This window comes from Centroberyx affinis, unplaced genomic scaffold (assembly GCF_046629955.1).
Source record: "Centroberyx affinis isolate AG114_WGS23_722 - 3 ecotype Tasmania unplaced genomic scaffold, CSIRO-AGI_Caff_v1 ptg005037l_1, whole genome shotgun sequence".
NCBI classification, from domain to species: Eukaryota; Metazoa; Chordata; class Actinopteri; order Beryciformes; family Berycidae; genus Centroberyx; species Centroberyx affinis.
Window position 1 is genome coordinate 61,828 of NW_027282481.1, and position 22,503 is coordinate 84,330.

The 22,503-nt window shown below is 43.3% G+C and overlaps 1 protein-coding gene across 1 annotated transcript in view; it reads left to right on the top strand.

The window, feature by feature from the left end:
- Nucleotides 1–22,503, top strand: part of LOC139666481 (nck-associated protein 5-like) — an 82,565-nt gene that overhangs the window by 53,859 nt on the left and 6,203 nt on the right. Inside the window, exons 11-18 of the mRNA XM_071545721.1 lie at nt 998–1,186; nt 2,045–5,691; nt 6,316–6,421; nt 7,700–7,787; nt 12,695–13,015; nt 14,646–14,758; nt 15,325–15,460; nt 16,371–16,546. Coding sequence (XP_071401822.1) covers nt 998–1,186; nt 2,045–5,691; nt 6,316–6,421; nt 7,700–7,787; nt 12,695–13,015; nt 14,646–14,758; nt 15,325–15,460; nt 16,371–16,546 — 4,776 coding nt within the window. The remainder of the gene's footprint in view (nt 1–997; nt 1,187–2,044; nt 5,692–6,315; nt 6,422–7,699; nt 7,788–12,694; nt 13,016–14,645; nt 14,759–15,324; nt 15,461–16,370; nt 16,547–22,503) is intronic.

Genomic DNA, 22,503 nt, shown 5'->3' on the forward strand with positions numbered 1-22,503 from the left:
TACCCCTCCCAAGAAATCGTTACGAGAGATTAAAATACAAAACCAACTATTTGGAGACGTGACCCTTCGCTCTCGGCAAGCAGAGCTGGCAGTATCACTTGGCACTAAGAGGAATAAATCCTTGTCATATTACCAGAAAACCATCGATTGAGACTCGTCGTCAGTAAAAATGACTCCACAGGACAGTGTGGTACATTAGTCATCTTATGTATTATGCATTAAGGACTGAAAATGAGTTTGCTCTATTCTTTTACCCTTTTACCCCTCTGAGAATGCCACCTGATAAACGCTAATGTGTGCTATGAGAGGGGAGGAAGAGGGAGTAAATTAAATAATAATGACCAAGATGTGAATTATAAATCTTCTGGTTATCTTAATGTGGAGAAACACTACATCTCCTTCAGTGAGATATGTTAAGTGATACACACAAGTGACACATATGAGATTAGTTGAATAATAATGGCGACATTTGCTTGTTATTTATCTTTCTTATTTCTTATCTTGTCGACTGAAACATTTCAAAGTTATTTATTTGCATAAGCAAATTCTCTGCAATGAGATGCTAATTGGAGAAACATCTGGTGTGCTGTGGTGACTGCACACAAAAATGTGATTGGTATTCTTTCCAGTTTGCTAAGTGCAATGCTTTGGTATTTGTAGGAAGCTTTGTTGGAATATTTGATTATTCTGTCTTTTTTTTTTTTATCTTTTTGAAAAATGAACAGCTAAACGTTGCAGAGTAGCAGTTAGATACGCAACACTACCCACAATTACAGGAAAAAAGTGTTGCAAATAGAGAACATTATAGCATATACATTTAGGTAATGCTCTTATTGACAACGACTCAATCAAGAGAACAGGTAGATAGATGTCTTTTTAGTTAAGGCATATTTGCATCTTAGAAATCTCCTTAAAACAGTAACCTAATGAGGGTTTTTTTGACGATATAAAACTCATTCTACCAGGATAAATCGTATCTCTTTTCTCTATCTCATAGGAAGTCCAGTTGAATGGAAAGGCGGGTCTTCCTGTGGCAAAGTGTCTGAGCCAGTTGAGTCTGACAGTGCCAGCACCTGTCTACCCACGCAGCAGCTGTAGCAGCAGTGAGTTGTCCCTGTCAAGTGCGTGCAGTGAATACTCCAGTGGTTCCTACACCTGGAATGATGGACGCTCCTGTGGGAAAATGGTACGCCTATTTATTTGGCATCTGGCTGTTTACATGAGAATGAAATGCTGAGGCATGCTGCTGAGTTCTCACGTACGATTGACTGTAGTCCTACACTCTAAAAAGTAAAAGGGCTTCAAAGAACCTTTAGGTGTTGGTGGAAACCCCAGAAGTTTCTCTGAAGAACCCCATTCATATAGAGTTCATAAGCCGTGACAATAATTCCACAAATCACTGTGGTTCATCAAGAACCCCTTTAGGGATATTTTTAGGGAAACTTATGGTGCTTACTGACTCCCTTTGGATCTTAGTAGAAGCCCGAATGAGACCCCTAGTTCTTAGAGTCTGCTGGTGAGGTGTCCAAATGGGTGTAGAGTTACATGAGAGGATTTTGCAACTAGGTTTTTATTTATAAGGATTAAGTGGCACATTAGCCATTCAGGAGACATAAAAGGTGTCTCCCCACCTGATATGAAAATAATGTCTTTTCAAGACTAGTGGAACAAAATCACAAACACTAATCAATATTTTGTCAACAATATAAAATTTAGCTCATGGTTGGTGTCTCTACTAGGGCGTCATGGCCAACAGCTTGACAGAGCAATTTTCCCATCTTCCTCTTCTGCCAATTCCATCGCATATAATGGGATTTACTCAAGGTTTTCTTTGAGAAGTGTTTTTCATTCAGCATGCGCATAAGTCTATATTGTTCAGTTTTGTAAATATATGCATTCAATTGCTATTCATTTGCTTTGATAACATTGAAAAACTAGTAATCACCATGAGTGAAACAGGGAATGTATGTCAAACATGTTATGTGTAGGCATAGTATACTGTCATTTATGTGAGGTTAACCCCCTCTCTCCTACCTCCCTACAGTCCTCTCTGACCTGGGAGAAGAGGCTGAGTCTGGGCTCTTCAGCCCCCAGTAATATCTGCGCCCCTCTGGAGGAGCAGCTGCCCACAAGGCGCAAAGAGAGCAACATACTAGAGGGGCTGAGAAAGCTCCAGAGGAGGAAACACAGGAGCTCCTCTTCCTCGTCCAAGGTCTCCAAGTCAGGCTACAAGGACTGCATGAACTCCAACGAGGGCATCTACTCCCTGGGCATCAAGAGTAGCAGTAAAGGGGTTTCCAAGCCTCCCTATACGGGTAGAACTTGCGCCTCGGGTTTTGGGGTAAAGAAGTTCTCTTATGATTCTGATGACGCAGACGATGAATTGGCACATTCCAGTCGTAGAGACAATGTCCCCAGCAAGGACAGCTGGTTTTACTGTAAGAAGCTCTCCCACAGCATCTCAGACAGTTTGTGCAGCTGGGAGGGCCTGCAGGACAGTGGAGCTGGGGGCGATGGTAGCACAGATCCCATGGCTACCAAGCACCCGCCTGGCTATGACTCCAAAGAGCGTCCTGAGAAGCTTTTGAGCTTCATTAACAGTTTCCTTCCTGGGGGAGGGAGGACCTCGGCTTTCACTAAACCCTCCCTCCTGCACTTCAATCCCTCTGACCCAGAGGGTCCCCTCCACCTCTCAGACACGGATGACCCAGAGGAACTCAACTCTGAGTCCAGTGACATTTGTACATCCATTAGTCAGCCAACAGAGCAGGTGGAGAGGGACCCCAAGAGGCTGTCCAGGGATGCTGCCAAGCTGCTCAAACACCAGTGCTTGAGAAGGGACCAGGGACGTACCCAGTCTGCAGATGGGAGGCCCAGGCCTTTCAGCCTAATTAAGGAGCCCAAAGGGGCCAAGTGTACTCAGTCTGAGGAGAGCATCTTGGCAATATTTGATGCAGAAGGAGAGCCTATTGAGCTTTCTGCTCAGAAGCTTGCTGCAGGTACTAGGGCTCGAAATGACATTCCAGGTAGCAAGACAGTCACTGATTACACAGAGCTAGTGCCCCAAGAGAGGCCAATAAGGCAAAAGGCAGGAAACGGAAGGAACTACACTGTGCTTGAATCCCCAGAAAAACCATCTGAATATCAGAGCAGGGCTAGCAAAGGAAGCAATAGCAGGGAGGGCAGTGCAGAAAGATTATCAGTGCACATGACTCCACAAAGGAAACTGATCAAACCACCAAGTACCCGAGCAAGTAAAGGCCACTCCATCCCTCCAATGAATGATTCCTGTGGTCCAAAGTCCAATGGTTCGAGGATACCTGGCCGTAACAAACCATTAGGGTCCCCACTGAGATTTTCTAAGGGCTCCACCACTGAACCAAGCAACAGTGGAAACTCAGGACCCTCTGGTCAGGAGAAATCCCCCTCCTCTCCTCCAGTTAAAATGTCCAGGTTTATCAAGACCCCAGGAGGAAGCTGCACACAGAGCCCAAAGGCGGTCAACTCCAAACTCCCCAGCAGGACTGAATGGAGTAAGGGCTCCTCCTCCAGTTCCCCCCACCTCTCCAGGAGGCACCTGGAGTATGCTGACAATGGCGAGCAGCCAACCAGAGACAGACACTGTGAACCCAGCAAAAATGAACTCAGGTCCCCATCTCCTCCCCCACCCCCAGGCCGCACCACCTCCTTACTGATCAGACCAAATTATGAAGGGTCACCTCAAGCACATAAAACAGGGGTGGCTCAACCATCCACACCAACCACTGTGAGGGGCCCTCCCCCGAGTTACCACCCCCCACCTGTACCAAATATGCAATCTACGCTGCCCATCAAGGGTCAAGACTCTTTGGACTTGGATGCAGGCTATGGGACTGCACTCGCACCTCAGAAACTGGTTGATAAAACCAGTCAGCACCTTCAAAAGTCCCCTGCTATGACTCAGACACCTACTAAAGGCACTTCCAAACGGACGACCATAAAACACTACCTCCCCTCTGCAAACTCAGGGTGTGCTCCAGAACCTGAAAATGTATCTAAAAGCTCAAAGAATGTCCCTCCACCCTACAGCGCCCTCAGGGGGTCCTCACTCCAGAACACATTTGCAAGTAAGAGAGGGTCTACCCATGAAAATGTCAATGAGACAATGCATAAGACCTCTAGTAGTTTACCTGTAACACTTAAGGACTCCCCTCAGTGTAAAACAGAACCACAAAATAGTAAGATAGTAAGTCCCCAAGCTGTAGTCAGCCCGCCCAGCTCTGTTATGAGTGCCGCTAACCCAGTGGAAAAAGCCTCAAAGACACGCATCCCAATGGGGTTCAAAGCATTTTTAAAATCTCCTCCAAGCCATAAGAATAGCCCGTCTATACCAGGCAAGCATGAGAAAGATCATATCAACTCAGTCTCCAAGGAAACTGTGACTTCAAATGCTTCTACCCAGTGTGACAGCTTGCAGCCAGTGTATAGTATTGATTCACCACTCAAAACGTCCATTACAGAGGGGAAAGGTGATGTCCAGGGTAGGTTACTGGAAGGGGAAATGCATACTGCTGTGTTACCAGAGGAGGGGGAGGTTTGTGATAAAGGGAAAAGGTGTAGTCAACTTTTCTCTAGATCCATATCTGTTACTACCAAACCTCATCTAAAGCCAGCCTTGGGGATGAATGGAGCTAAGGCCCGTAGCCAGAGTTTCAGCACCAACTACATTGAGAAACCCAACATCAACATGCCAGATGGACCGGGTAAAATCCGAACTCAGATCATCACCAACTCTGGCGAGAGGGGGAACTCTCTATCAAGACAGAGTTCCTTGGAGGTACCCAGTGTTGGGTTAGCTGAGAGCCCCGTCCATTCCCCCAGCCACCGGCTCAGCCACTATGGAGGCATGACAGTGTCAAACAGCCACAACGTCCTCCCTGAGAGAACCTCTAAATCTGGCTCCAAAGGTGAAGTGTCACAAGGCACAATGAAGGTGGAGGGAATCACACCCCACCCTCAGAAAGAGGTGCGTAGCTTACCCATCACAGATAGGATTGGCTTGAAGAATGCCCGAAAGCCAGCAAAGGTTGCCTCTCATCCACAGTTTCAGCCTCCATCCTCTCATGTCTATAGCTCTGAAAATTCAGCGCAAGAGACAGGAGGCAAAGTCACCACCCCTAATAAACCAGACCTTAGCAGGGGTGTCAAAACCCAGATGGACTCCACAAACATACCCCCAGATATAGAGGAGAAAAAAGTCAGCCCAACAGTCTGCACTATTGAAGAGAAAGTCATGATGGGAATCGAAGAGAACGTGCAGAAATGTCAAGAACAAGAGAAGGTCACTGCGTCTGAAGCCAAACAGAAGACGGGCCCTTCTCTGGCAAACTGGTTCGGCCTCCGCAAAAGCAAACTGCCAGCTCTGAGTGGTAAGAAAGCAGACTCCCCCAAGGGAAAAGAGGAGAAAAAAGAGTTGAAGATTGGATCTGTGCTTGGGGGTAAACAGATGAAGTCTGACAAGAAGAAGGATAAGAAGAAAAATGACAACCAGTGCAAAGACAGTCAGGAGGTGCAGAATCAGTCTGAGATGAACAACAAGCTGAGCTCCATCATGGACCATTGCAACATTCAGATGGGTCAGATAGCCAATCAGATCCAGTGCACCACGGCCTATATCGGAAAAGACCAGTTTGTGAAAGAGCTTCTTGGCAGGTGGGTCTAACAACATCTTTGTCATCAAAGAAATTAAGAGTTAATTATAGTTATTTGATTGTATGCTGAGACGGTTGTTTACTGCCATTGAGTCTTCTCACAGTTGTTCTATCCAGTGAAATGCCGTTTTTACAACTTATTCTATTAAATTAAACATGAACCATTGCTGCATTAAAATTGTGTGTTAAGAGAGACTCACAAATAAACAGCACAAACAGCAGCTGTCCGTTTGAGTTATGGCTCCACTCCAGTGAACATAAGCACTTCTTGGACCAGAATCTAGAGACACAGTCGGCTCGCTCGAAGTATCTTAGTAGCTAGGAATGCTCAACATTTCACACCCTTCAGTGAACTGATATACCACTTCAAATCACAACTGACAGATTTTTATCAAGAGCACTTATAAACATTAATCACTCGAGAGGGAGCACTACAAAGAGGTTGTTTAACATTTGATGGTAGTTCTGTGAGTTTGTGTGCACGTACACGCGTGTTCATGCGTGCGTTCGTGTGCAGCTGAAAGGGAAGGGCGGGTCGATGCAATTTATCAGCCGGCTTACTTTCTACCTGGCGAGTTGATAAAAGAGGAACTCTGCAAACAGATCAAATCTTATTTCCTTACAGGACTGCTGTGAAGGGCGACTCCCCGGCTGCATCTCTGCCTGGGATCTCCATGCCCAAGAAACACAGCGAAATGAAGGGAGATATGGAGATCTGCACAGATACCGCTGTAAGTGAGCAAACGCACCACCAGCGGTCCGTCTGTATAGGTCCGCTTGTTGGTCTCTGACTGTGTTTGTATAGGCTATTTGCACACACACACACACACACACACACATACATACAAACACCCCCAGGTTTTCGCACTTATACAGTACGTGCGTGCATGCACACACACACACACACACACACACACATCCACAGCACCGCTGCCTTATCAGCATCATATCCCCTGAAGGGTCACTATTGATTCACACTGTGTTCCGACTCAACCTACAATTCAACGCCCACTTCTTTATTATCTACCCAGGCAAATACTGTTGTTTCCACAAGGCCGAAGGCTTTTAAGCAATATCTCATACACACACACAACCATCAGGCCATGCATGTCATACAAACTCAAATTACTGTACTATTAATGGCTTGTTTTTGGAAATCAAATCAGCGCTCTAGACAAGTGGAAGAGTAAAAATCTGACCTTGAGGATTTATTTTTTATTATCTGTCAGTCAAAGGACCAAAACAAGATGGAAAGAGTGAGTGGGTGAGAGAGAGAGAGAGAGAGAGGGGACAGAGAGCGATAGAGGAAGGAAGTAAAAGAAGGAGAGAATTGCAGGAAGGAGAGAATGAGGAAAAGAGAGTTTCACTGCATAATGTAGGAAATTTAATCCAGATGATGCGGAATTTCGATAGCATGGAGGAGCCCCTTATCAGAGGCACTCAATTTGACAAAGGGGCCATTTAATGCTATCCTCCAAGCCTTCCCTCTATCTTCTCCCCACAGAAATACAACAAAAGAGAGATGTTTTATGACCTACATGCTCCTTTTACACCACCCCAAAGCCATGTTTTTTTAATAACCCAATTAGAGTAAGGCAGGAGAGTGCACCAATTACTTTGCTTCTTCCTGAACAAAATTTTAAATGTAAAAAATGCAATGCAAATAACAAGTTTTGCAAACATATTTCACAATGCCAGAAGTTTGACTATTTGTCTACAAACTTACAGTACATGAATCTGTAGGTTTTGTAACTGATCCTTTTCATGTTGACTTTTCTGCTGCAAATTGCCTCAAAGAAAGTGTTAACAATAGATGCCAATTGTTTGCATAACACCCCACTGCAACACACATGTACATTTGGATTCAAAAGTGGTAATTTCCTTACTTTGAATTGCTGCTGCTACAGAAAAATAACTTCACCTTTACCCTTGCCTATATATTATGGTAAATTTTACCTACTTTTGTGTATGTTTTGCTCACTGTAATGTATTGTTCATTCACTTCACAGACCCTTATCTTGACTCAGAAGATCAACCTGAGGGCAGAAAAAGAAGAGGGCCACGTCCCAGACACCACCTGTCAAGACCACATGATAGGTAGGCCTGTATACTAGTGTTGGTCCTAAAGGGGCATTTCACCCCAAAAAACAAAACAAAAACCAAGCTGATTCATGGTGCGCAAAAAATCTTTTTTTTGTCATCTAAGTGATGTCATCAGGAGGACACTTATTCCATTTAGTGTTAAATGCAGCTCAATACTTTTGTGATAATATAGTCTTCAAGTTAATAATAACTAATTGCATTGTATTTTGTACAGTGATTGGGGATTTTTAGGAATTCAAATCAATTAAACCAAACACATTAGAAACTTGGAGAATTGATTACATTTACTTTAACAAACCTGCATTTTGAACTTGTATACTTTTACTGTTAAAAAGCTGTTAAAAACAGCTGTGCCAAAACTTCACATTGTGTGTTTCCAGCCATTGAGTTTCATATAGCGCACACAGTTATTTCAAGTGGCTTACGAAAAGCCGTCACTAACCATCACAAATCAACCGGTGCAACAGAGCTTTCACACATTTTACAGTTGTGATTTTCTGATGTGATTGACAACTCAATTCCTTTGCCAACTGATTCTCTTCACTGCCACACTGCTATTACTGTGGGGAAATAGCAGGGACTGTAAACAGGATGTTGACAATCTAGTCAGGTGATTGATGTGCGACTGGGTGATATTATACAATGCCTGAGCATCTGAAGAAGTGGCGGCCACTGAAAAAATAGATGCACCAAACAGTTTCTGAGACAAGATGATCATTGTTATTATTGAAGTGTGACTAAAGTACATGGTAGTGTGCGATTCCGTGTGGGGAACAGGAGGGTGTACTTGCTGCTGGCTGGATATCTACTGCTACCTGCTTGTCACTGTGGAATATTCTGGAGATTGTCTCAGTCATCCATCTCCAAGGGAGTGATGACTGTTTTCTCTAATAATATGCCATGGACAGTGTGGACAGTCGACTCAGATTGGGTTGAAAGGTGTCCATTGTTTTTAGATATATAACTTGGGGCTGCTATTTTTTGTGTCTTTAGTCTTAAGAAAACAAGTTAAGAAACATTGTTATTCATCAAAATAGTTAAGTACTAAAGTATTTTCTTAACTTTCTTCTTATTTTGCTTAAGTTCTCAAATTTGTTCATAAAATGTTTCTTAACTTTAAGATATCATTCCACATTCCACTAACCCTAACCCTCTAATCATTCATTTTAAGACAATTAAGTAGGTATTTCAAAATATTACTATTTTTACTTATTTTTACATCTTACAGTTTAAGCTTAACATTTGTTTGTTAGTCTTAGCTAGCTGTTAGACTGCAGAGGTTGGTTATTATAGGCCTGCATTAGCTGATACTGTGATGATTAAACTATTTTAATGGAGTCCAACTTCACATAAGCTGATTCTTTACCTCTGTATCATAATAAAATTCTTCTATGCATACCTCATTGCATATTATCCTTACTTTTTCTACTGTAGGAATCTGTTCTAATGAGATATAACTAAACCATTTGTCCACCATTTGTTGGGTGTGGTTGGGTACTGGTGGAAATAATCTCTTCATTACCAGACATTTGTCTTAAACTTTACTTATTTTCATAGCATGAAGAATAGCCTAGAAGTAATAACGGTCTCACTAATCAAATTATTCCAAGAAATTGTTTTGACATGGGCCGCTTTCCAAGGACTATGAAAATGATGTCACACGGTGCGTCACAGCCACAGAGCCAAAAATAATATTCTTAATTGTTTCTATTCTGATTAACAGAGTGGCTTTTTATATTCTGCCAGCTAAGCACATCCACCCAGTATGAATTTAATATCTCAGCTGTGTGTTGCTCACAGCTCCTCGGTATTGCCCTAATGTCACGTCTTGCTGAAGTGTAGCATTTACAGGCCTAATGCCAGACAAACACATTAATCATATCAATGGCTTAAGTCCAGCCAGCTTATGTGGCAAGCAGCTTTAACAAACTCTGCACGAATTATGAGTGTGGACTTTGGAGTTTATGAGTTTGTGTTGTCAGTGTGTATTGGTCAAATATTAGAAGAACTAGCCTTGATTTGAAACTATTTCAGCTCTTAAAGGGGCAATAAGTAAAATTTTGACTGACCTGTAGCACAAGATGACCATAATATATCTGCAGGGGGTTGACAGGGTTGTCGATCAATACCAATGACTCAAAAGTTACTTTGTCAGGTGCTGAGATTTCTGGCTTTCAAAACTCACTTTTCAGGTGACTTTTCACTCCGTTTTGGAGCAAAAACTCCCCGTCCATTGGAATTTCAACAAGTGACCGCAAGACATTTCAGCTACAGGCTGAAAAGACTCATTCTCAGGCCAAAAAAGCACATGACAAAGCAGTATTATTATTACAGCATGTTTCACCGTGATATATTACCTCTTCACTAGATGCTTCTGTTGGATCTCGGCTCCAATTAGCTAGCTTACTCATATATTGTGAAACTGTGACTTTATGTATGTCAATTACAGGCTGCTGTAAACTGGCGATTTTGTTGTAAGTCCAGCTGGTTGCCGATAGAGATTGATAAAACTCGTAGATCATTTAATGCTCCTTTAAGTCAGAGTAAAGTTTCTATTGTTATGCGACCTGAACTTTACAGAGGTTTGATAGCCAAGGGCCCAGATTTAGCTCCCAGATAAGGTTATGGGTGTTAGTGATGATGACTCTTCTTTTTTCTTTTGATCCCCCATCATTGCATAAAGCCAATTTTGGACTGTGAAGGTAACAGCCAAGCAGCTTTCTCCCCTTCAACCCTGGAGGTTGGATATAGAAGTGATAGGGAGCGCATGAAAAACTAGATTATGTCCAGTCGTTGTTGCCTGTGGGTAGAATTACTGTGGACCTTGTTATAGTTTGGTTATAGAGGGCATTTTGAACTGCCAGGCTTGGCATTCAATTATACAGCTTTGTAATCTATGGTTCTCTCTCTCTCCCTCGCGCTCTCTCTCTCTCTCTCTCTCTCTCTCTCTCACACACACACACACACACAAATGCATATGTGTATTCCTTGTGTGTACATGAACTACACCATGCATTTTTTTTTTAACTCAGATCTGTATTTTCATTGGATTTTTTTGTTTTTTTTTATAATTTAATTGTATGTAGTTTCACCTCAACCACCTGCAGTTAGTCATAGAAGATATCTGTGCAATGTAACAGGCCATCTGTCCAATTAACACGGTGTGTGTGTGTGTGTGTGTGTGTGTGTGTACATCCACTAGGTAACACTGAGGACTCATTTTCACAGGTTCTGTATGTATGGCGTAGGACGGGCGAGTCATAAGAAATCAAAAAGTACATATAAACAACAACATCCAGTCATCCAGGAACTCTTAAACTCTCTGGAAACTAGTGAATAACTTTCTTGAACGCCCCATTTGTTAAGTTCTCTCTAAAGCCTTGCCATCGTGAGGTGAATGCGGATGTTGCTTCGTTGCATTAATCTCGCGTCTCAGAAACGGTCTCAGTAAGCAAAGTTTATCCAAAGAGGAAATGGATCAAGAGTTTTAGGCTTAACGCCCAAGTGTGAATGTTTAGACATTTACTTTAGGAATAAACTGATTTGGAATATTTGCCCTGCGCAACGTAAACATAACTCTTTGGGATGTGAACTGTAATATTATTCATCGGAGAAAACTTTGATTTATTGAGGAAAACGGTTCATGAGGAGAATGTGTTTGTGCTCCTGCATCCCGGCGAGACGAGGAACAGAGCCTGTAGATATCAGCCCATACCTCTAAAAGAAAAAAAAAGAAAAATAGGAAAAACATGCCTGCCTAGTTCAAGACGTTAAGGTTTTGAAAGAAAGAGCTGACAGCTGGAGAGGATTCATCACCTCCAGGGCCAACAGTGGAAGACATACTGTAATGTAATAGTACCCACTCTCAACTTACATATGATGCACAGAGCTACAGTGTTAGAGTTCTGCAATGCAGCACCAAGTTTATACCACAGCAAAACAGGAACAACAGCTTGTTTCATTTTTTAAGAATGAACATCATGAGCCCTTTTCACTTCTACAAACTAAATCACAAACAAATGATTTCTTTGTACTGTTTTGCGAAGCGGTAATTAGCGTAGCCTATGTAACCGTTGGCCATTATCATTCACAGTTACAAGGAGCTGGACTGCACTGACTGGCTATCCATCTGTTCCAGCCTGAGTCAAGGCTCTGCAAACTGTGTTTTTTAAACGATGTCCATCTGTTGCTACTCGCCGCCGTTTCTCCCGATTACAACTCGGCATGCGCCCCGTCGAGTCGAAGGGACACATCCTCTGGGTGTAGCGCGATTGTGTATTTTGTTTCACAAATAGTGGCGGATCATGCTAATGTACTGTATGTCATATTAAAACCATGCAGGTGTCTCTACTGTAACGACTAAGAATGTTTCAGTCACGGATGTCTGATGCTAAGTGTTACAGCTGAACAATTAATTGAAAAAAAAAAATCGAAATCACAATATGAACTTCTGCAACTTCTGCAAAGAGAGGAGCATCATTTAAAAAAAAAATGTTTTAGAGGTAAAATATTTAATACTAAAACTCAGTAAATCCTGCACACTTTTTTCTTCTAAAACATTCAAAAAATTAAGCCCTACTAAGTGTGAGTGACGCAAAAAAAGACATTCAATCCTCAGTCTTTGCATTGCATGAAGATGGTACAACCAACTCTGAATTGCTCAGTGGAAGCCTAATAACCACTTTGTATTCCTTGTGCACAATATTGTATGAGAGGGAATGAAAACGATGTGTCTTCTCTCTCCCTTCCCACCTGCCTATGTGTTACTGAACCCACTAAAGACGCCCTGTTCACACACAACCCCTTCCGCTGCATGTGAATCCAGGCACTCCTCTCTCTTTTCCGTCGTCGGTTTCCCCCTGCTTCTCCCGGACGTCACACACCTCTCCCTGTCCCTTTAGGCTCGGGCTGCCAGATGAGAACCCTGGACAGCGGGATCGGCACCTTCCCTCTCCCCGATTCCGTCACCCGGGCCGGCGGTCGCCACATCCCTAAGTCCGAGTCCAGTCCCGACGGGGTGACCGGCGGCCCCGCCGAGCTCGACCGGGACCCTCCTCCTTCTCACCCAGACCCCTCACAACCCAATGTGAAAGTGCCTTCCCTCCCTAAAACCCGCCTGCATGCCCCCGCCAGCATGGGTCACTCCCTCTCCGACCCCGCAGTGACCCGGAGCAGCCGCGCCCAGGACACCCAGAGCCGCCTGCCCAAACCAGCCACCTCAGGTAAGTTAGGAACGAAAACCTCTTCGAGTCTTCAGCACTCCACTCCTAGTTTCTTTGTTTCCGAGGTAACCCGAAGTTCGTCGTTTTTAGATGGTAATGGCGATGTCTTCCTTTTCTATAAATTGGCCTCCTCCAATCAGGGCTGAAGCTGAAAATACACCGAATTGCATGTCATTAAGAGGGATTATTAAGATGCAAGAAGGCAAAGTGCCAAGCCGTGAAAGCTTTGTACAGTTTGATTTACCTTTCAGTAGGTAAGTGAAATATTGAATGTTACTTTAGGTTAACACATTTCCTTCCAAAGCACTCAAGGAATGACTCCTAACCGAACCAGACGAGAGGTAGATATAGGGGTAATCAGACTTTGATGAAAAGAATAACCTTGTTTGTTCAGCGAAGTCTGAAGCTACTGCATCAACACCGACAATAAGCACATCTACATTCATTGACGCTCGGCCGATCCAAATGACAAAAGGCTCTTTGTCTTCATACTCTAGAAACCCATCCACCCCATGCCTGGAGGATAACTAGCTAATGTAATTAGTAAAGCAGGTCAACATAGTCATAGATCATAAAGCGCCTCCTGCCTCTGCGTTCATTACGGCACACAACAGAATGGTGGTGGGTGGGATGCAATCAGATGGCTGATTGGAGCCGCACTAACACACAGGGATGAGTGATCACACCCTGGGATTTATGCTTACAGGACATTAGCCTGCGTCTATTTTATCTCGGTGCTGCGGTGGCACTGCAGAGGCAGCAATTTGAGTAGCAACTGTCGGTGCGAGTAGAGAGGGGCTCCTGTTGAGGCTTCCCGGCGGAGCGAGTTGATTAGTACGCAGACGTGCGCGGGTTCAAGTCCGAGCTCGCCGTGTACAGCGTACGCATACGCTTCACCTCGCTCTCCCGTCTATCATCATTATGCGCAATGACTAAACACACAAAGCTTAAGGAGGCGGGGGGTGCTAAATAGGAGCGGTCTCTATTATGTTGTTTGCTTCCCAACAGGCGAGAGAAAGGAGGTGGATAGACTTTTATGTAATTGATGCAGATTATTTAGATGGAGATGGTGCATCGGCCAGAGGCGCCTTTTTATTGTAATACTGCTGAATGTTAAGAGACAATTAAATTGGCGTCTGTCCGAGACTGCAGTAGGCTGAGTGATAATAAGCCAGTGCTTAGTCATTTGGGGGCGACAGCTGAAAGCTGTTATTTCTGAGTTGCCAGGAGTCATGGCTGGGAACAGTCGCAGGCTGGACTCCATTAATGTTTGATAGCTTGGATATCATGCAGTTCCATTCACACATGCAGATAAATGGATGCGCACACAATTGGACGGGGATCGGCTGAATGAGCGTGCAAGATGTGCTCATCTTGTGGTTTATGAGTCTGTCTGTCATGGGCTAGATTGTCACTTTAGAAGAATTGGAATGATGTTTTCCTGTCCCCGCATCTATATGGGGAGGTCATGTGGTGAATGAGCGTGTGTGTGTGTGTGTGTGTGTGTGTGTATGTGCTCCTGTTTCTGTCCAAAAGTGTGTGCACAGTTATGCCTGTGTGTGTGTGTGTTTCTGTGTGTTATTTCCCACACGTCACGTGATTCATTTCCATTTTGTCTGTTGAATTATAGATGCGATCAGGACAAAGAGGTTGAGTCTTAGCGAGCCGCGCAGCACCAACGCCGCTGCCACAGAGGACAAGGAGAAAGATACAGAGAGGAGGAAGGACCATGATGTGCCCAGTGTAAGTCACATACAGGCTCTTCTTCTGCACAGGTCTATGAGAAGTTATTCAGAATTGACAATTGTCAGGTCTTTAAAAAAAAAACGTAAAATGCCAAGAAAGTTCAGAAAAATAAAAATTCACAGATTTCCACCATTGCCCCTGAGCAAAGCTGTGTGTTCTAGTACAGTTTTACAATTGTAAAATTTTAGGCATTAAGCTGACTTACGGGACAGTCTCTTCAACCGCACTTTTACCAGCATTGATTAAAACAATCTATCATCTAAATAATTGAAGCCTGGAAAAAGTATACATTTTTAAAATAGAAAACGTTTTAAATATAAGACAACCTTGTAAAAATTTAAAATGAGGATCTAATTTCCAAAGGGGCGGTGTTGTTTACCGACGAGTCGCAAGAAAAAATACCATCCTGCACAAAAAGATGTCCCAAGATAGATATATTTTTGTTGTTTAGATTCTTCACAGCTTACCCACCTTTTTATTTACCTCCACTCCACACCTCTGTGTCTTTGTAAATATTTAATGTCTGTGTTCTTACTGGACTCTCCCTCTTTGGCTGTAAACAGGAAAAGGCCTTGAGAGTGTGCATGTACTCGGGCAGCAGCAGCGGCAGCGACACCGAGACTGAACCCAAGAGCAGCGGAAGCACACTGGGCTCGCCGCAAAAGACCCTGATCAACAGAACCAAGAGGAGCAACTCAGGTCATCATTAAATTTTCACACAGTTGTCGAATGATACATGAACTTCCCCCGACCGTTTCCAGCCTGCTGTAAACACTGACCTGCGAGCTGAGCCGCAAATTGTACTGAATAATGTCTTACGCTCTTAAAAATATACTATTGTCTTGTTACTTATTTCTTTCTTTCCTTATTTATTTCCCTTTCTTTTCCTTATTTATTACTCTTCCAAGAGTTCTGTATTACAAACACATTTTAATCAATACAAAATAATATGCATAAATAAAAACGTACAAATACACATATACAGTTTCACTAGATACTTCATGGACAAACCCATCATTCAATTAAAACTGTGTTATATGAAATTTAGACCCACTGAAGATATCCTTTAAATGTTATTTCTCCTTGGTACTTATCCAAAATCTTCTTTGAATCTTGGGATAATATAGTTTAAAGTCATGACTACTCTTAAAGGAAAAATCCACCCTTTTTTCTGAGAACACTGTTACCAAAAACACATATTGGTGATGTTTCTTGCATTTCTGGGCCCATTCTGTTCTTTGGTGGTGTATTTTTCTTATTCCTGTGGATAACTGGCCAAACGTAGACGACGTGACGTTACATTGAGATATTTCCAGTGCAGCTGCAATGCAGTTTGATAGCAGAAATATTTCAGCGATCTAAAACATCAAGTGTAAACTTTAGGTTTTGTTGTCAGTCCCTCAGAATCAAAGAGCGAGGGCTTCTTTCTAGAGCCGCCATTTTGCACCAAGAGGCGTTCAACAATCATACAGGGAGAAATCCATCGTAGAAGAGGAGAGAGACCAATTTCCAGTACCCTCATTATCCCAAGGCTTTTTCTTAGCATGGATTTTGTGGTTCTTGTAGTGTATAAAAACATTGTGATTAAAACAAACTCTTCCTCCCACAGTCGAGCAGAATGAGGAGACGCTGAAGAGGAGCAGTGTGGAGAAGTCCTTGTCCATCATGGACTACTACCAACACGACATGTTCTCACATCTGGAGAAGGACAGCAGGAGGATTTCCCAGTACAACCTGTTGCACAAAGAGTCATCCATAGACGGCAAAGCAGGGGACAGACTCAGCGTGAGTATTGGACGACTCGTAGCGGTCTTATTGATCAAAGATGCATGATTCCCGTTAAGCACTTTATTGGTTTGCTATACCAACTCCCATGGAAACAAGGGAGCTAGTTAGTGATCTTTCTTGCTCTTTCCTTATATATTATCTTATGTATGTGCACTACTTTGAAGAAACTTTTTTCACACAGCACACATGCATTGTTAACCATTGCAAAAAATCCATAACACCCAGGGGGGTGCTCTTTACTGTTATTATGAGGACAATGGTGATGCAATAAGTATTACTACATTTGACACTTGGACTAACTCTCATTGATCGTTTTGCCTCAATATGCCATATGCAGGGGATAATGTGGTCCGTTCTGTGTTGATTGTTCAAGAATAAATTGATTTCATTATTTCATGGAGTACGCTGGAGCTCCAGGCAGTTTAAAGTGATAGAAAGCCAGGCAGCTCCCAGGTGCAGACATGAGCAACTTTGTGCCGTTTGGAGTGTGTGTGTGTGTGTGTGTGTGTGTGTGTGTGTGTGTGTGTGTGAGGTGGTGGTGGTGGTGAAGAAGGGAGAAAAACAGCACCTGTCCTCAGTGAATCCTCTCCCAGGATATAGAGACACACACTGTCACAGGTTTCGCATATTTTTACTCCCAAGTTGAATAAACCAAATTCTCACTTCTCCTGTATGTCAGAGACTTCGGCAAGGAGACTCTTCAGATGGTCGAAAAGTCACAGAACTGTTGAGCTGCAAAGTCGGGTTTACCTTTCACCGTTTCCTAAAGGCACGAACAAAGTCGCTAAACCCCAATGCTTTTTTTTTTCTAATCCCAAAGTGGAGGTTTTCTTTTCACGCCCTTCGGAATTGCTCACAAATTTTCATATAAGGAAAGCTGCCTAATTGCTTTCGATCGGCTCACCCTCCTGTGTCACGGGGTATTTGCCTACCAGTATTTAACTCCGCTGAGTGACAAATGAGGATCAGAGACCATGAAATGGCCTCCAGCCCGGCCCGGCTCGGTGGAATAGTCTCCGAGACAGCCAAACTCTCCTCTCTTGCTCCGCTGCCGCCCCAACACTCACCCTGACACAAAAATCCATATTCTGAAAAAAAAGATCTGACTCAACACAAGTTCAAAAAAGGATTGTGTGTGTGAGCGGAAAAAAATAAATAAATACATGAATAAATTTCGTTCTTGACCTATGGCAGCATCTTGGAGCTTTCCCTGCTACACCAGGGGCAGATCTAGATTATTTACCAGGCATTTACACCCATAAATTAGAATAATTACATAGCATTTTAAAGTGTTTGGAATATGCTTACAGCTCCAACTTTTATTTGCACTCTAATGTATTGTATTTTAATGTGTTTTAGTTGTGTTAGATTGGATCCACTGTAGCAAGGGCAGCCTCTTTCTGAGCCAGATTGCAGGCGCAAGAACTGCTTTCGTTTTACCATTATTTTTCATTATCTAAGAGAAAATGACAAATGTGGCTGAGATGCATTTTGGCAGCAGGGTGGTGTAGCGAGCAGGGAGACAATCCTTCAAAGGGAGGACTGAGATTCGAGTCCCCATGTTGGGGAAGTAACCACCCTGCTGAAGTGTCCTTGAGCAAGACACCGAATCCCTCTAAGCTTCAAGGGCGTCGCTCCGCGGCTGAGTCTACGCTCTGACCTCCCGCTGGAGGGGAGCGGGCGAAAAGAGAATTTCAATCAAGTGTTGTATTATTATGTGTGGCAGAGTCTCTGTTTTACAAAGCAAAGTTCAGCGCTTGCAGTTGAATTGGAAGTGAGACTCGCGTGAAAAGGATTTGGATTTTGATCCGAGTCCCGGCGGGAAAGGCAGCGCATCGAGCGGGGAGATGCTGTGCAACCAACCTGCAAGCACAACTCCATTAGTTGACATGCAAGACACAAAACACAACAAATGAAGCTCTGTTTGCCTCGTCCTCAAACCTGCCTGTCATTTAATTGGATGCGGTACATCTGCCAGGGTAGCGGGGGTAGCCTAACGATTACAGGGACTACTCTGAGACTGAAAGGTCACAGGTTCAATCCCCATAAAACAGCTGTGTGTCCTGTCCTGTCAAAGTGTTCTTCAGCAAGATACTCAACCCTTGAAATTAGTCATTTTACATGTGAGTGTCAGCAAAAATATCCAAACATGTGAACATGGACCAGCATTCTATTGACAATTAAACAATTCAACGCAATGGATATGAAGGCTGCTGTTCCCGGGGTTAGAAATAGGCACTATCCTTGTCTGCCAAGCCACAGCCATTATTAATTTGACAGGAACCTTATTCCTAGGCTGTGAACCAGCCGTAATGATGAACGACCACTGTTGAACCCATTTACCCCACATTATTCTTTTGAAAAAGACAATCCGTCTGCGCGGCAGCCACCTCTTCACCCCTGACAGTACGTGTCCGAATTTATGCGACCGCTTCCCTTTGTCGGCGCGAGCGAGCTTTGATTGGGGGACGTTGTCATCGCGGGCAGTTTGGGAAGTTTGGTGGCTGGTAGTGGGCCTGTGTCAGTGCCTGGTGATTTAAGTGCCTTTAATAACCTTTCACAAACACTCAGGAGAGTGATGTAAAGCTCAGCGGCTCCCATCAGAGCCCTCATGGCCCAGGCTGGCCTCCCATTCATCATCCTGACAGCACCTGACAGCCCCGCCAACGGCACCCCACCCCCCTTCTCCTTCTACTTCTATCCTCTCCTTTCTCACAGAGTCTCTCTTTCTCCCACTTGTATTTCTTTCAGTTTCTCTCTGTCTCTCTCTTCCGTCTTTTGACTCCTCTCTCTTTCGCTCCAAACACATTGCTTTCCTCTGTCCTCACATTCCATCTTATTTCCCTCACATTCACTTCCAACGACCTCGCATTTTTTTCTCTCTTTCGTTCACACTCAGTCTTTATTTCTTTCCTTCCTTTCCCTCCGTCCTCTGCATGAAGGGGAGAAAGTGATTGCTCCAGACCTTTCTGACAGGGGGAAAATAACATTAGAAGTTGGCGTAGGATTCAAGATGTGCAAAGGTAGAGAGGTTCCTGGGGTTTGTGTGGCCACAGCCCAAAAACTACAGTACATCATATCAGCATGCACAGCATCTCCCCGAGCTTGGAATAGCTTGTTACCTCGGGTGATGATGACATGGCTGGGGAAAGGGAATATTTCTGTTGACATGTAATTTGAAATAGGGCCACTGGATAACCAAAACCGTATCAGTGTAAAAGTAAATATCAACAGCAGGAATACCACCTCCCCGCGAGTTTCCGTCAAACTGATAGAACAGCTAAACCCAAGGAAGTGTCCGGCCTGTACAGGAGTCAGACAGAAATGTACCCAGAAATAGAACGGTTGAAACTCCCATCGCACATCCTCACGCTGGCCTGGGATCAAATCCTCCGCACGGCGATGACGGCAGAGTCGAAACTCATCGCTGAGACAATAAACAGCTTTTCATCTGTTTTTCCACTATGATTATGGATCAGTCTTGGTCTGCGCATTAGTCAACGCGATATCACGGACACTCCTGGTCCGGTTTTGTCATGAAACCTGGCTGAACTCTCCGGTTGTCTCGCCGTTGAGATTCGGTACAAGTTTATGGCGAAATTCAACCGACAGCGGCGAAGTGACAGCACTCCAATTATTTTCTATCCTCCTAGCTTGATAAGAAGCAAACTAGCAAGCGTGAGCTGTCCGGCCTGCAACAGACACAAGACGAGACAGCTTGCTATCTTCATACTGGGAATTCACCAGTCATACCACACATTGTAATACACACAGGCTTGCACACTCAGTGGAATTTAACATCAATTATCAAGCTATCAACCCTTCAACTTCCCAGTATGATAGTGGGTTACATGCCGTTTTCTGATATCCTGGAAAAGGAAAAACCACTACTACCAGTCAAAAGTTTGGATACACCTGATTGAAAGTACTCTGTTTTTCATTGTCTTAATAATCTGATCTAACAGCTTATGCTTAAATGCTTGAAATTAGTTTTTGATGGAAAGCCTTTGCCTTTCCATCAAGGCAAAGGGCGGCTACTTTAAAAAATCTAAAATATAAGATAGTTTTGATTTGTTTAACACATTTTTTGGTAACTGCATAATTCCATTTGTGTTATTTCATAGTTTTGATGTCTTTACTGTTATTCTAAAATGTGGAAAATACTACAAAAATAAAGAAAAATGCATGTGTCCAAACTTTTGAATGGTAGTGTACAAACATGCCTGTGTTTCACCATCTGTACGACTCGTCCATCAGGATCTACAGGACAGAAATACATAACAGTGGGGTAAAAGGAAAAGAAAATGTCTCATTCAAATCACAATAAAAGACCACTTCAATATGGTTTTGAGAGCGGGTCGACTGAGTTTAGACTTCCCATTACCGACATGTGATGCAGAACCAATTGCCGATTTGGCCGTTCATGTTTCCAAGTGGGAAGCTCCTGGCGAGATGACTGCCTGCGGTCTCGGTTTCGTGTGCAGCCGCCGTTGCGCCATCATTTCGGCTGAACCCGCGGGTGGTACGGGGGGCCCGCGCGGGGGGACGTTCGATCCGCCGGTAATTGTGTTCCTCCAAAATCAAATCCAATCAGAGATAAGACAGCCATTCTCTTTCTTTCCTCTCCGCTCGTACCAAAAAGAGATATATAGGGTGCTAGTGGAGAGACCCGGGACCTGATGACTGTTCTTCACTGTCACAGCGCTCTGCTAATCACTGATCCCAATCACGTCATGCAGCCTCTGCACTTCTGGAGGCCACGCTATGATTTTTACAGCTGACACTAAGACATACACTACCAATCAAAAGTATGGACACACCAAATTTTTCTTTATTTTTACTATTTTCCACATTTTAGAATAATAGTAAGGACATCAAAACTATGACATAACACACATGGAAGTATGCAGTGACCAAAAAAAGTGTGAAACAAATCAAAACTATCTTATATTTTAGATTCTTTAAAGTAGCCACACTTTGCCTTGATGGAAAGGCAAAGGCTTTAGAAAGAAATTCATACATAGGCATCAACTTAACTATTTATTTTGTCTAAGAAACACATTTCAAGCATTTAAGCATAAGCCTTTAGATCAAAATGGCTTTAAGAGAATGAAAAACATAGAACATTCAATCAGGTGTGTCCAAACTTTTGAAATGCTAGTAAAATACACTGCTGTGGTGAATGCACTGTATGGCCGTACTTTTCATGCAATAAATTTAGATTTAAGTTGAGGTATTTGTCTGATATGCTGAGATTGACATTAGTTGCAAGTGGCACAATTAGAGAGTTTGTATATCCCCTTCCTCTCAAGCAGCCAATAGTTTTAGAGAAGTGCAAGTAGCAGCACAGCAAGAGAACGCTAATATTAAAAGGAGAAATGAACCCGAAAACATTTCAACACTGCTAAAAACAGCGATTGGCAATGTACCTTTGCATGGTAACCGGGGCAACTGGCCAAACGTAGATGATGTGACGTCACGCTGAGGCATTTCCAGTGGAGCTTTGATAGCAGTTTGATAGCAGAAAGTTTTTCAATTATCTAAAACATCAATGGTAAATATCAGGTTTTGGTAGTCAGGCGGGGGTTAAATTGGGATTTGTGATGTCGGGGAGCAGCTGTGTGGCAGCAGCAATGGTGGGGCTGAATATTATATTTTATAAGTAATATACTGTACGTCAAGTCTTTAAAGACCCTAGACCCTAAAGCTTATTCTGAGTATATACAGTATAAATATTAAAAGTCACAATTGGTTTATCTTATCAAGTTTGCTCTGAAAGAAGCAAAAATAGGAAATCCCTTCTGAGCTCTTAAATGTGGCGTTTTAGTAAAATAATGCCGCCCTTCAGTATCCTCTTTTTTACTTTCTATCAAGAGTCATTTCCATTTTTCTCTCTCTCTCCTCACTAACCTCTCTCTGTTCTGTGTTGGCTTCTGTCCTCTCTGTCCCCGGTG